Source organism: Sceloporus undulatus, chromosome 4 (assembly GCF_019175285.1).
Source record: "Sceloporus undulatus isolate JIND9_A2432 ecotype Alabama chromosome 4, SceUnd_v1.1, whole genome shotgun sequence".
In the NCBI taxonomy this organism is placed as follows: domain Eukaryota; kingdom Metazoa; phylum Chordata; class Lepidosauria; order Squamata; family Phrynosomatidae; genus Sceloporus; species Sceloporus undulatus.
Genome location: NC_056525.1, coordinates 153,421,733 through 153,436,206, shown reverse-complemented (window position 1 = coordinate 153,436,206; position 14,474 = coordinate 153,421,733). Strand labels below are relative to the sequence as shown.

The 14,474-nt window shown below is 38.4% G+C and overlaps 1 protein-coding gene across 1 annotated transcript in view; it reads left to right on the top strand.

The window, feature by feature from the left end:
- Window positions 1-14,474, top strand: part of MYO10 (myosin X) — a 198,364-nt gene that overhangs the window by 173,229 nt on the left and 10,661 nt on the right. The window contains exons 28-36 of the mRNA XM_042464399.1: window positions 2,949-3,042; window positions 3,921-3,976; window positions 5,256-5,398; window positions 6,543-6,737; window positions 7,176-7,333; window positions 9,898-10,021; window positions 10,725-11,022; window positions 12,407-12,614; window positions 13,645-13,781. Coding sequence (XP_042320333.1) covers window positions 2,949-3,042; window positions 3,921-3,976; window positions 5,256-5,398; window positions 6,543-6,737; window positions 7,176-7,333; window positions 9,898-10,021; window positions 10,725-11,022; window positions 12,407-12,614; window positions 13,645-13,781 — 1,413 coding nt within the window. The remainder of the gene's footprint in view (window positions 1-2,948; window positions 3,043-3,920; window positions 3,977-5,255; window positions 5,399-6,542; window positions 6,738-7,175; window positions 7,334-9,897; window positions 10,022-10,724; window positions 11,023-12,406; window positions 12,615-13,644; window positions 13,782-14,474) is intronic.

Genomic DNA, 14,474 nt, shown 5'->3' with positions numbered 1-14,474 from the left:
AGTTTTTTGGAAATCTGAAAAGCATCAACATACCAAATGTAATTCAAAAGAATTTAAGAATTGCTGGGGTAGTTTAGATCAGATATTTGGGGGGCGAGGGGAAATGCCCCTTTCGGATTAGAACAGCCAGTGACTTTGGTGACTGGGCATACTGAAGAAGTACAACCCAAAACAGTAAAATGTCCAAGCTCTCAGTTTAAGGCCTTTGTGTTTCAGGACCATCTGGCCCTTTAAGTCTATGAGTAGCCAAGGCCTATCAGAAGCTAATATCAGGGAACGCATAATAACCAACATATTGTTGATTTGGTACTTTAAGTATGTGGCTATTGCCTCATGAGGCTCCCATTAGTTTAATAGGCACTGATCTGCTGGTCTTCCTTTACATATGTGTCTAGCCCTTAACAGCACATCAAGTGGCAATAAAATGGGTATTTTATGTTAAAACAAGAAATGCTTGTTTTAATTTATTATGCTAGTTGGTTTCCTTAGATTATCCCGACTCATGTGAAGATTTAGCAGAAAAGAGTCAACAATAGTTCTTTGTTCCTATTGGAAAATATGCCAAAATAGTTAGTCATTATCTGTTTTCACCTTTGCCCAGAGATTAGTGTAAAGTGCTCCAAACAGAAACTCCAGGTGGATGTTAATATTTAACCTGCTCAATTTAGACTACAATTGTTCTGTTCAGTGAATCCAAAGCTACTATAAGTATAGTCATCCCCTTTATGTGTGTGTGTGTGTCTCTGTCTAATCTTCAGAAATTAATTGTGCTTTAAAATGTAATATATTTAAGGAGTGGTCTTGACCACATCTCTCCATCACAGTAGGGGTGCATCTACACTGTAGAAATAATGCAGTTTGACACCACTTTAACTGTCATGTCTCCCTCCTACAGAATCCTGGAATTACCAGCACTCTTTGACAGAGAAGGCTAAAACCTTGTAAAATTTAAAAAATCCCAGGATTCCATAGGATGCTGCTGCAGCACTTTAAATGGTGCCAAACCTGCTACAATGTAGATGCACCCTCAGCCACCACACAAACAAAGCCTGGAAAGTTACTTTTAAAAAGAATGACTACAATGACATGCTGAAGCTCCATGGTAGGCTAATGCTTTGGGTCCCAGGGTATCATCTTACAACCGCTCAGTGGTGGATGGCTTCAGTGTGTTATTATATTCATTCTTATTACCCTGGGTTGTTGCAGGGATGAAATAACCTCCATGTAAACAACCCCCAAGTTACTTGAAGGACAAATGAAATTCAGAATATGACATACAGTATTTGTAAAACAAATTGTCACTGTTCCATAGAATCATATACAGAAATGGAATAGGAAAAGATCGTAATGTTGGAGAGACAAAGCTGAAATACAGAATGAATTGAGATTTCTTTATGTAAAGCATATTGTGGAAAGTTACAGAACATTCTCTGAATGCCAAGACTGTGGTCAGATGAAGTGTACTGTAATGTACCAAGTCATGGACTTGGGTGACTGAACCTGAGGGCATAATTCCAGTTATGCACTGCTGAGTTTTGAAGTAGTTCTTATTTCATTGCAGGAGTCTTAAGTTATTGCAGGTAATGCCTTGAAAGTGTCAATAAGAGGAAAAGACATTTTAAAAGACCCAAGTCTGGACATTTTGATTTACTAGAGGGCCAGGTTTTTCAGATAAATTAAATCCAATTGCTTTACAGTAACTACATAATGATATTTAACTGGAAAAATGAATAAAAATAGATAGATGTGGAGATGGGAAGTACTTACTATATCAAGAACGAAAACGATTTCTCCCCATGTGATTAAAGAATGTGAAGGCAATCAAATATTGAACAATGGTGGCTAGTTTAATAATCCCCTCCCCTGTTTATTAGCAGGTAAATAACCCATTTTGTTTGTTATATATCAAAACTGGGTTCCTTTGGACAGATGAAGACAAGTGTTGTGTATTCTCCATTCTAGTGTCCCTCATGTGCAGTGATTTTACCACTGAGATTAGATAGGCTGCTTGTGCAGAATGTTTCTGCAATTTGATTTCATTTTCCTGGAAGTTTTTCTGACTGTTACCATTGCCAGTTATCTCTGGTTATTTTACTATCTGTATTGGCTTGAAATTCTGTTGTACTGTGTTACTGGTTTGTTTTATTTTATTTTATTACATTTTGTGGAGCTTTCGGGGGAGGGTTTTTTTAATGAAAAGCAGCATACATGAATTGATTTTCTTTTTAAAAAATCTTATAAATAAATATTTGTACATTTTTGTTAAAACCCAGAAAAGTGCTGGAATAACTATTGAAACAGAGTTAATAAGAAACATTTGAAAACAATTTAAAGTTGTTAGGTTAGGTTGACAGCATTTGAGGAAACTCATTAAAACATGGATAAATATTTTTATGGGTAGATCAATTATATAGAGTTTTGGTTTTTTGTCTTTTATATACTGTAGGCTGTGCATTATCTTAAAAAAGAGAGAAAATGTTATGAAAGATAGCTTCAGTGGTATCAAGATTAATACAGATAGAATATCCCTGTAGAAATCAATGATGTATCCACTATAGCCTTTACTGTTCAAAGGTTCAGGGTGTCTTGCAGATGAACAGGGAGTACTTGTATCCTTTCATTTGTAAAACAGGTAGAGGTGTTGCTTAATAGCAATTAATTTTTCTTCTGTTGTGACATATGAACTGGGAGGTAAACTATGTGAACTTAAATTCTGAAACATTTTATATCTTGCATTTGTGGGAAGAAGAACTGAAGTTGATTTATTTAAGAGCTCATTTACAATGCCTTTTCTCTTGGTACAAAGTGGTAAGAACCTGCATATCCTTCCAAGCAAAATTTAGTAGCCCGGTAGACCTCACTTCATTTCAAGAGAGCAGGAAAGACAACCGATTAGTTGTAGAATTTCTTTGTGCTGACTGGTTTTTATTTCTCCCTTGTTTCTGCAGTCAGTGGTTCAGCGTTCTGAGTCAAGTCCATGCTTCCACAGAGCAGGAAATCAGAGAGATGCATGATGAGCAAGCGAATCCACAGAACGCTGTGGTAAGGAAGGATTTTGAGGCATGCCATCAGCCCCTGAGGCTTGTATTTTTAGAATCAGGAGGTCTTGGCTGTCAATTGCATATTATTTTCAGTTATTTATTTTATTCAGAGTATTTAAACCCTGCACTTCAACCGGAAAGGCTCTCAGAACAGTTTACAGATTGCTAAATTGACAGTTCCCTACCCTCCCTATTTCATCTGTATAACCCTCAGGCTTACAGTCTAAAAAGACATGACACAAAAGGAGAAGGGAATGGCAGTAGAGAAGGGGAATAAGTTCTACTGATACTGCTGGTTCTTCTCTCCCTCTAAGGCCAGGGTGGTGACAGCTGGAATGGAAGGAGGGCCTTCCATCTGCCTCTGGGGCTAGGCATGGTAGAGCTGTGCCTGCCTTATCTCTGTTTGCCTTCCCTGTCTCTTTCCTGTGGCTTTCCCAATCTTCCAGAAAAGGTTTTGAGATACACAGGGAAGGGGAGATTCCCCCCCCCCCATTCTATTGACAGAACTGCTTCTATCAACAAATGTATTCCTTTGGAATGTGGTCATGATAATCTTTTTCCCTAGACAAGAACTTTGCAGTAGAAACAGATCTTCCAAAAGTGTGTACCTAAAAAGTCCTGTGAGCTTGTTTTTGTTTTTTAAAATAAAGAGTTGATATAGAAAACAGTCAGAATGATACCTTGTGGTAATATTCCAAATTGAATGAAAGGGCATTTGACAGATACAATCATGTAGCTCATATTGAATCCACTAATCTTTACTGTTGAATCCACTGACATTTACATAATTATCACAATTTCATGCAACCATTAATTTCTAGTAGTGTTGTGCTTTTGGATTCAGTAAACTAGTAACAAAACATTTTGTTTTTTACTTAGGGTACACTAGATGTTGGACTGATTGATTCTGTCTGTGCATCGGATAATCCAGATCGGTAAGTAAAACTGCTGCTTGTGAAGGTGGAGTGATGGTGGTAGGGGTTGCCACCCATTCCACCCTTTTTAAAATGCATTATTTTCTTGAGACAGTACTCAGAACCTTTGCAAAATGGCATTACTCTAACTTCTCAAAAAACCATAAAAGAAAAAGAAATGCCCTGGGAGGAAAACTGGAGGAAGTCTGGAAATTTTGCATCTGTAGTTAGAACATATATCTTTTAAATGTGACTCCTAGAATTTCTGACCCAGCAAAGGTTCGTGCCAGTTACCACTGAAAAAACACACAAGTAAGTTGAAAGGAGCAGCTTTGGCAGCAGTACTGAAGCAATTTCCTCCACATTTCAGAAGGAATAGTCTGGAATAATTCATTTCAGGGTATCAAACAAATAGAAAGCATAGACTTCATGCCCGATATCACTTTATACCTCCACATTTCAAAACTGGCAAGTGATCTCAGAATGTTCTTAGCCTTGCTTATAGCCCTTCTTAGATTTTTCCTCCATGGGTTTGTTTGACTCCCTTCTAAAGATTAACTGGTCTGGCATTATCCCCCGATGAGGGTCTATTTTAAAAATTGATTTTGTATTAAAAGTTTTCCAATCCTCCAAGAAAAGGTTTAATTTTAGTAAGTTGCATTTAAAAAACAAAACAAAAAAACCAACAACTATTTCATGCTTGATAGTTTTAAGAACTTTTGGACAGTAACTTGTTAAATGTTAATTTATTTATCAGCCTGGTCCATTGTTATCATTATTTAATATAGTTTCACAGGAGCCCTCTCTGTATGTATGACCTAGGAGTGGGATTGCAAGAAAATCTTATATGCTATTTTCCAGACAGTAACTGCTACCAGAGTACTACTACCCATTAACCAACCAATCCATAGATACCTAGTACAGCTAGAGTGAGTTTTGAAAGTTGACAAGTTGAGAATGCCACTACTTTGTCCCCAATAATGTCTGCAGCAAACTCCTTGTTCAGGTGCATAAAAAACATGGATAGGAACAAACTTTCCATTAAACATTTATTGGGCCTGTTATCTGAATATAAGTGAGTTGTTGGATTATACCAAGCTTTTAAATGTCAAGATTTTAAAAACAAGTCAGTTAAAGTAAAATAAAGTGATTTAACACTTGCCAAAATATACAGTACAAACAAGTGGGAAGTGCTTATGCTGAGAGCAAACACTGTAAGTCAAACTCACTTTGTTTTGAATCCAAATAATGACCATGTTTACTATACAGCTATTTTCTTTTCTTTATATTCCCCGCATAGACCCAATTCATTTGTGATCATCACAGCTAATCGTGTTCTTCACTGCAATGCTGACACTCCAGAGGAGATGCATCACTGGATCACCTTGCTGCAGAGATCTAAAGGGGACACTCGTGTGGAGGGACAAGAGTTCATAGTCAGGGGTAAGAACATCTTACTGAAGAATTTCACTGGAAGAACGTGGGAACTTTTATTGTGAAATTCTGGTGTTTGAAATAGTTAATGCAGAAGGTCATTGCATAAATCATGTCTTGTATGTCTAAAGCAGCTTTAAATCCTTTAAGATACCACAAAGAGTAACTCCTGACTGTTCTAGAAGTGCTGGTTCCCACATTAGTACAATATAGTCATGTGGTCAGTTGACTAGAAAAACATCATGACATAGCTGGAAGGGAGGCTTTCTTGAACTTTGTACAATTGGATCTATTAGCATCATAAATATTTTGACAGACCTTTACAATGAGTTGACTCATGTTAAAACCTGTGACACTGAGTGAACTGAAATGAAGTCTCTCTGAAGAAGGGGAAAGATTTTAGTGTTGGATATTCTTCCTCAGATAATTTTTCATGCCATATTGGATTGAAGCACCTCAAAATTGCTGGTTGATCTGAATTTAGAAATGAGGGCATTTCTCCATGTTCTACACCCACTCCACCTCCCAAAATTATTCTAGTTATTTTAACTTCAAAAAGGTTGAGATCTTGCTGCTCTGTCTGCCTCATTTCTAACTTATGGTGACCATAAGATGAAAATTTCACTGGGTTCTCTTGGCAAGATTTGTTCAGAAACAGGTTGCCTTTGCCTTTCGGTGGCTAAGAGAGTGTGACTTCCCCAAGGCTACTCAGTGGGTTTCCATAGCTGAGAAAGGATTCAGATCCTGGTCTCCAGAGTCATAAGAGAGTATCAGTGGGCAAAAGTGTAGGTAGAGAAGCAGGATACTCCCATCACTATCGCACGATTGCTGCAAAGATAATCAGATGATGTTATGCAACGTTGCACTCATCCCATTGATAAAGTTAATAAAGTTTTCTGTTAATAAAAAGTGACCGGGCCATTCCACTTCAGTGCCAGGAGAAGGACGGGATGAGCATGACATCACATAACTTCATCTGATAATCTTCCTGCAATTGTACAATACTGGCAGGAGCATCCCACTTCTCTGCCATCACTTTTGCCTGTCTGATAATCTCTCCTGTCCAACATCACAACAATTACAAGTTAAGAGAGGTTCAACATTGTTCCAGAAGGCCTGCAATTCAGGAAGTCTAATTTCTCTTCCTGTCTAGGATGGCTGCATAAGGAGGTTAAGAACACGCAGAAGATGACTCTGTTGAAGCTGAAGAAACGGTGGTTTGTTTTGACGCACAATTCTTTGGATTATTACAAGAGCTCAGAGAAAAATGCCCTCAAATTGGGTACCCTGGTGCTAAACAGCCTCTGTTCTGTTGTGCCTCCCGATGAGAAAATCTTTAAAGAGACAGGTAACTATTTTTTGTTCATGATCCATCCAATAAGACTGTTGGTAGTACCACTGAACATACTTTGCAGTTTCAAACAGATTTAGAATTAATGGCTCATTTAAAACACATCTGCCTAGGCCAAACAACAGGAAATGAGTTCACATGGAACATTTCATAAATTGGTCTTCCATTTGTTCAATTCCAGTTTTCACAGTTGTGATCTGAATGATGTAAAGATGTAGCAGGATATAGAGAATTGCTGCAATAAGACAAGTTACAGTCTGTGCATATTAAACATTGTTACAATTCTACATTTATGACCAATCAGATTGATTAGCCATACTCTTTTGGCTCATGCAGAATTAGCAAAATGATTTCCACAGGGCTTCTTCAGAAAGTTGCTGCTAATAGTCTAAAACTAATGAAGGCACTATATTATCTTACTTACTTTCACCTTAGGTTACTGGAACGTGACTGTGTATGGACGCAAGCATTGCTACCGTCTCTATACTAAGCTGCTTAATGAAGCTTCCCGCTGGGCAAGTGCTATTCAGAATGTGATTGACACAAAAGCACCAATTGACACTCCCACTCAGCAGCTTATTCAAGACATTAAGGTCAGTAGAAAAATACACTATATTCTTTTTCTGCCATAAAGAAAAGTAACATTTTTTTAATTGTTAAGAAATAGGTGACAAATGATTGCTTCTCTGCCTAATTTATCCCAAAAGCCCAATACCAAAGAAGTTCAGCTACTACTACTCTTAGCCATCCCTATGTGCTAGTCTCCTTCAAATATGAGCCTTGGTTCAATGAAGAAGGACATAAAACGGTAAATACAAAAAGGCCTGTGTATTCAGTGTGAACTAATTATCTAACTGTGAATCCATATGTAGCCAACACAATACCATTTGTGTGCAGGAGGAGATATCAGCAGGCTTGAGGACACACCATGGTTTGGAGAATTTTTTTTAAAATACTAAAAATTGAGGTAGGAGGACTGTGACAGTAGCAGAACAAAAACACTACAGAGAGGATTAGATATGTTCAGTTGGCACAAAACTCTATCAGACTACTGAAGAGAAAATGGGGGAAATATGAACAGAATGTGGTGAATTTAAATGGAGTATCTCAAAAGAGGAAGAGATGCAGTGGCTTTGTGGTTAAGATGTCGCATGATTAAGTGGTTAAGATGACGACTACATGATCACCAGGTCAGCAGTTCGAAACACAAGTGCTGTGTGACAGAGTGAGCTCCCATCACTAGTCCTAGCTTCTACCAACGTAGCAGTTCAAAAGCATGTAAAAGTGCATGTAGATAAATAGAGACCACTTAGATGGAAAGGTAAGAGCATTCCGTGTGCCTCAGTGTTAGTCATGCTAGCCACATGACCACGGAGCCATCTTTGACAATGCTGGCTCTCTGAACTTAGTAATGGAGATGAGCACCACCCCTACAGTCATACATGATTAGACAGTTATGTCAAAGGAGAAATCTTTACCCTTTTTATCCCAAAAGAGGAAGTCCCATAATAACAACAACAATAGCAGCAGTGGTGATAGTAGATGTAGTAATAGGAGGAGGAGTAACAACAGAATAAGGCTGCCGCTGTTAAGTCACATGTATATCTCCAAGTCATTTAAAAGTTTAAAAAAGCATGCCTCCTGACAGTGGTAGCAGGCAGTGGTACCATTACTCCATTGATAATGCTCATGCAGCTTTGCCACATCACAGTACTCTATCCTTTGACTGCTACTAGAGTATAGTAGCATCCTGTTTCTTTCTACAGAGAAGCAACCATGCTAATCTGGTTATTTACCATCTGGAAACAAAGATCCAGCTGGTGAAGTGTTTCCTCCTGCTTTGTGATGTTACCCTAGTTTAGTGTTCTCTTTTTGAAACCAGACCTGTGGTATCAGGTAGCAGGATGTGTTTTGTTTTGTTTGTTTGTTTCATCATGAAAATGAGATGAGTGTCTGTTTGCTTCTGTGCTTTGAGATGAGAAAAAAGAATAATGTCCCCATCTTTTAAGACATAACTTCACCAATTTGAGAACTAGCTTTGCCCCTAAATGGTTTGAGTATATGAACACCCTGTCACATTAGGAATAGTTGTTTGTGGCATGAGACGGAGACTTCTCAGTAAAGGTGTCAAAGCTGTAGATTGTATCTTAGGAGGCTCCCTCTCTTTCAGCATCTAAGCAGAAGAGAATATACATTCATATTTTGCCAGCCTTTTGAATTGTTTTAACTTTGCATCCTAACTAGTACAAATGGTTTACAAGATTACTACATGTGGCTTTTAAACTGCAATTAGACCTGGAAAAAAGTGGCTTGGGTGATACTTATTGCACAATGACACCTCCAATGCATAGCGGCTGTATTCTCAAAGTATGATTTGGGTGTCTCTTTTCATTGACAGGGGAACCTGTCATTGACCTCCCAAACATGCTAGTCCCCAGGTGCGAAATGCTGCTGAGGTAGCTGCGATATTGGCAGTCATGTGATGTCATAGTCTCCTTTTTCGCCCTGTGCCCCCTCTCCCATGCTATTCCTTTCTTTTCTTCTTATTTGTTAAAATTACATCTCAGTAGCAGAGCTCCAGAATTGTGAAAAAGTAAAAATAAATATAAATACTGTAAAATTTTAAAAACTGAAAACTAGCTGGATAGGCTAGGGAGGCAGGGTTAAGGGGGAGTCAGGAAGAGAGCATAGTAGCAGCAGCAGCCCCAGTCACACAATTGTGAATAAGTACAATACTGCCTACTCTGATCCCAGTATGTTTCTTTTTCTTTTTCTTTTTTTAATCAATGCAATTGCTGTGAGAACAGGGCTCATGTGATAATGTCCTTACTATGTTACTTTGGCTTTTCAGTTGGACTTGTAGGTGCTTCATTGTAAAACTATGAGTATTTTATTGTACATATTTTTGATCTATATTTTAAGCCACCTTGGAGATAAAAGGCCAAATATATAGCTTCAGAATAAATGATTAAGAATGAAGTTTTTCCTGTGAAATGTTTTTAAGCAGAATTTAAATTCAAGCTAGTTCTTTCTGGCAGGCTCACAGGAGCTATATTTAAATAACCTGGCTTACTTCTGAGCTTTCACAAACATTTTGTGGTGGATTATTTTTCACACTTATGCTGGAAATAATTCTGATTTTTGCATATTTATGCAGGAGAACTGCCTAAACCCTGAAGTGGTTGAACAGATCTATAAGAGGAACCCTATTCTTCGTTACACACAACATCCACTGCATTCTCCATTATTGCCACTTCCATATGGGGACATCAACCTAAACAGTAAGTCCATCATATAAATTAGCTCATTCTCTTTATTGTGCAAAATCATCCCTTTATGCAAACCTTCAGTGTGACCATATGCACAAAGATCAACTGGTATCTTACATACCCATACCTTGATAGAGTCCCTTGTCGAGTCTTTTTATCAGTGTGGTACTATTCTTAAATAGTAGAAGTAACTAAGTTACTGATGTGCTCAGCTCAGCTCCCTGTCATTCTACATGTTTTAGTATTTCTTCCAATATACTGTCTTCTCCTATCCACAGTGTTCTAGGCAGGAACAGGCAACTGTTTGGAAGCCAGTTCTGCCCAGAAAGGTTTTGGGAGCACCAAATACGGCTGAGGTTGCAAGGAGGTTGTTTCTGCACAGAAAATAAGTGGCTTCTCTAGTATGGGGTCAGTACAGTGCTGTGAAGAGCCCCCATGCTCTCCAGAACTAGCCAAAATAATCTGTTCCCAAATATTCAGCAACATAATCAATTTACACAAGGGTACATATTAAGACTTGCATGCAAAAGGTATCCTAAATTGTTATAATTAAGTAAGAATATTAGGCATTTTTGTTCACTTCGTTTTGAGTATTTTAAGTACAGAAGTGTCGACTGTTCAGATATAGTGCATCAGATACTTGCCCCACTTAAAATACAATACTACTTTAACAGTTGAGTAGTTTAAGGTGGAATTCCATGTTTCTTTTCTATAGTGCTCAAAGACAAAGGCTACACTACTCTTCAGGATGAAGCTATCAAAATCTTTAATTCTCTGCAACAACTGGAGTCTGTGTCAGATCCCATTCCTATAATTCAGGGCATTCTCCAGACAGGACATGATTTACGGCCCCTCCGTGATGAGCTGTACTGTCAGCTCATCAAACAGACCAGCAAGGTGCCTAATCCAGGGAGTGTTGGCAATCTTTACAGCTGGCAGATCCTCACATGCATGAGCTGCATGTTTCTACCAAGCCGTGGTATTCTCAAGTACCTGAAATTTCATCTGAAAAGGTAAACAGAATGATTACATCTAATACAAAAGAATGTCTTTGTTCATTTGTGGAGTGGAAGGTTCCCAAAATGTTTTCTTTGTCATGCTAGAGTGTGAAACAGAGGATCCACAGGTATAGGAAACAATAGCTAGAACATGCCTTCTTGCACTTTTGATTCTGGGTAGCATTTGACTAAGGGTGTGCAGAAGGATATAGAGGGGAGAGAGTAAAGGAGTGGGAGTGACTAGATAAACAGTAATGCAACAAAAGAATAGACTTCAGAAAGTGCTGGACTCTCCTTCATTGGAAATCATTAAACAGGCTGGACAACCACCTTTTTGGAGGGCTTCAGCTGTGTATTCTAGCAGGGCAGGAAGTTGGACAAGATGGCCTCTGTGGTTCCTTCCAACTTAATAATTTTGTTAAAGAAGCCTATCTCACCTCCCCAAATCCCTTCCCAATCTACTTTGCTTGGAAAGAGTTGTGGATTAATTGATTTTATATGTGACAGAGAAAAAGGATGGAAAATGACAGCCACACTCGAATCTTATGGACCAACAAATGTTTTATATATTAACATTTATTTAGAATAGTTTTAATGAAGATTAAGTACACCTGAGAGTAATATATTAAGGGCAGATAAAGTTTTGGATGAGAGGCAGCATGGTGTAGTGGTCTGAGCATTGGACTAGGACTTTGAAAATCATGGTTTGGTTCCCCACTTGGCTGTGGAAACTGAACAGGCTACCTTGGGTGAGTCAAACTCTCAGCCTCAGTAAACCATGTGCTAGGTTTGCCTTAGGGTTGCCATAAGTCAGAAATTACATGGATGAAAAACTCTTGGATGAAGCTCCAGTCAAGATATGCAAGGGTGGAAAATTATTCCATGGCATACTTTATTTGACCCATGGAGGTAATTAGATAGTGTGCCCTGCCCCTGTATGGCAAAAAATGCAAGACCTCAAGTCCCATTTGTTTCAATGACCACGCATGCGCCCATGGGCGCACAAACCATTGTAACATCCAGGCTTGCCATCCGCGTAAGCTTAAAGCTGCAGATGGGCAAGCCTGTGTATAGGGCATGTGCACTCTATCTAGCCTGGAACTTGGAGGGAAGGAGAAAATCCAAACTAGGGCTTTTGAGCATGAGAAAGCAGGGTAGGTCCTGGAAGTAAATACAGTAACAAATGCAGATAATCTTTCTGCACAATAATCCTACTTACAAGACTGTTCTGAGGCAGGAATGGGTCACCTAATTGAATCCTTTGCAGTACAACTCTCTCCAGAGCCTCCCATGTCTGAATTCTCATGTATATAATGTTCTCATCATGGCCTCTAAAGTGTCCTTCATATTATCAGATTTAAAGCAACAAGGAATTGACACTCAGTGTTTGTCCCAACAGGGTGCATGACCAGTTTCCAGGCACAGAAATGGAAAAATATGCTCTTTTCATTTATGAATCTCTTAAAAAGACCAAAGGCAGAGAGTTTGTGCCTTCCCGGAGTGAAATTGGAGCTTTAATCAACAGACAGGAGATGACATCAACAGTCTATTGTCATGGTGGTGGCTCCTGTAAGATTACCATTAATTCCCACACCACTGCTGGTGAGGTGAGATGATGATGGGCTGGAGCAGGGGTTTGTTACGATAAGCTATAGAGCGCCATGTCTTATACTATGTTCCAAAATGAATTTACATTTTCACCATACGGCTTTTTCTTCCAAATGTAGAAAAATACATTGTTTCAAAAGAAGCAGTTTGACAGCTGGAACTCAGTGCCATGTGTTACTTTTCTGGCATTTATGAGCATCTTGGAAAATGCATGTCTTCCAAATGTGCCCTTTTGTCCCCATAATAGTAGAGGAGATAGCAGCACCTATCACTTTCTTTATACTAATCACTTGATATGTGATTTTTAAAGCAGACATACTGTTTAAATTATCAATCCATGTAGAAATGTGCAGAAACATAAAAGTATGTTTTTCCTTGAGGAGGAAATTAGTTGGAGGCCCTAGTAAAATTAATTTGTTCGGACTTGCAAACCTCAGAGCCAGACAAATGAGGAACAATAAGAGAGAAAAATGTGGTAAAAATAGGCTGTGACAGAAATTTGCTTTGTAATGTATGCTTGTACTTGTGCTTTTATTGTTTACATTATGTGGCATTATGATTAAACCATATACATCTACATTTTTAATAGATAAGTGGAATGTTAGTAATAGTAGCAGCAGCAATAATCACAATAAATAATAACAATAATGACAATAATGATATCTGTACTAGAGTTTATTTAGTGGTTTTGTACATGATTACAACTTGTAGGACATATTTGAGAAGAACCACCAATTATTTCCATAACTGATAGCAGCTGTACATGTGTCTGACTAACTTCAAATTACAAACTTTACAATCTGAAAACCTTGTGCTAAAAATGAACATGCAGCAAAACTGATTTGAAACTTGTTTTTTGAAAGCTTAACAGGAAAACTGTTGAAAGGGACTCAACTTAGATGTTGAGTCTGTTGGATGGTGTCACTTTGAACCTAATTCTTACCTTGCTTTCAGTTTCTGTTAATTAATGTTATTGCCTTCTAAGGTCTAACAGTCCTTGTTCTGTCTCATTTTGTTTTTGTCTACTAGGTTGTTGAAAAATTAATTCGAGGCCTGGCCATGGAAGATAGCAGAAATATGTTTGCCTTGTTTGAATACAATGGAACCACAGAAAAAGCCATCGAAAGCAGAACAGTTGTGGCTGATGTCTTGGCAAAGTTTGAAAAGTGAGTGTGCCTCTCCTAATAAACAAGCAATTAAAACTTCTACTAGCAGCTTTCTGAATTTCCCTTTCTTGAATTAGTAGCATCTTTTCTCCCACCCTGTCCCAAAATGGATTAATGAAGTGCTTGTAAGCCTAGAGATGATTTCATCACTCTTCACTGTGAGACTTGTGTTCTACTGTCCTGAAATTTCCTCTCTCGTGCCTTCCCACCAGCCATCCTCTCAATTTGGACTCTGTCTCAACTCTAGATCCTTTCTTCTTTCTTCCCACAAATGATACAGTACATCTTCTCCAAAGCTACTAGTCATGAGTACAGTATTTCATGGCAGCCTTAGTTCCCAGGAGCTTGCCCCTCTGTAAAGCTGCTGATATTAGAGCAAAGATTAGAAGAACTCTTCTAATCTTTAGAATGATTAGAAGAACTTTGGCATTTCCCATGGGTAGATGGGCCATGAATCTTAAAGTTAGGAGGTCTTACCCACCAACAACATTCCTTTTATGGGATTTGATGACTATTAATATTCTAAATCAGTGATTATCAGTCTTCAGTCCCCAAAAGTTGTGGAGTACAACTCCAGAATACCCAACCAGCATTGCAAGTGGTCAGGAATTTTAGTCCAATAACAGCCGAGGACAAGTTTGGGAACAACTTCTATACTGTGGATACAACTCAAAATCTTGTTCCCTTGACCAT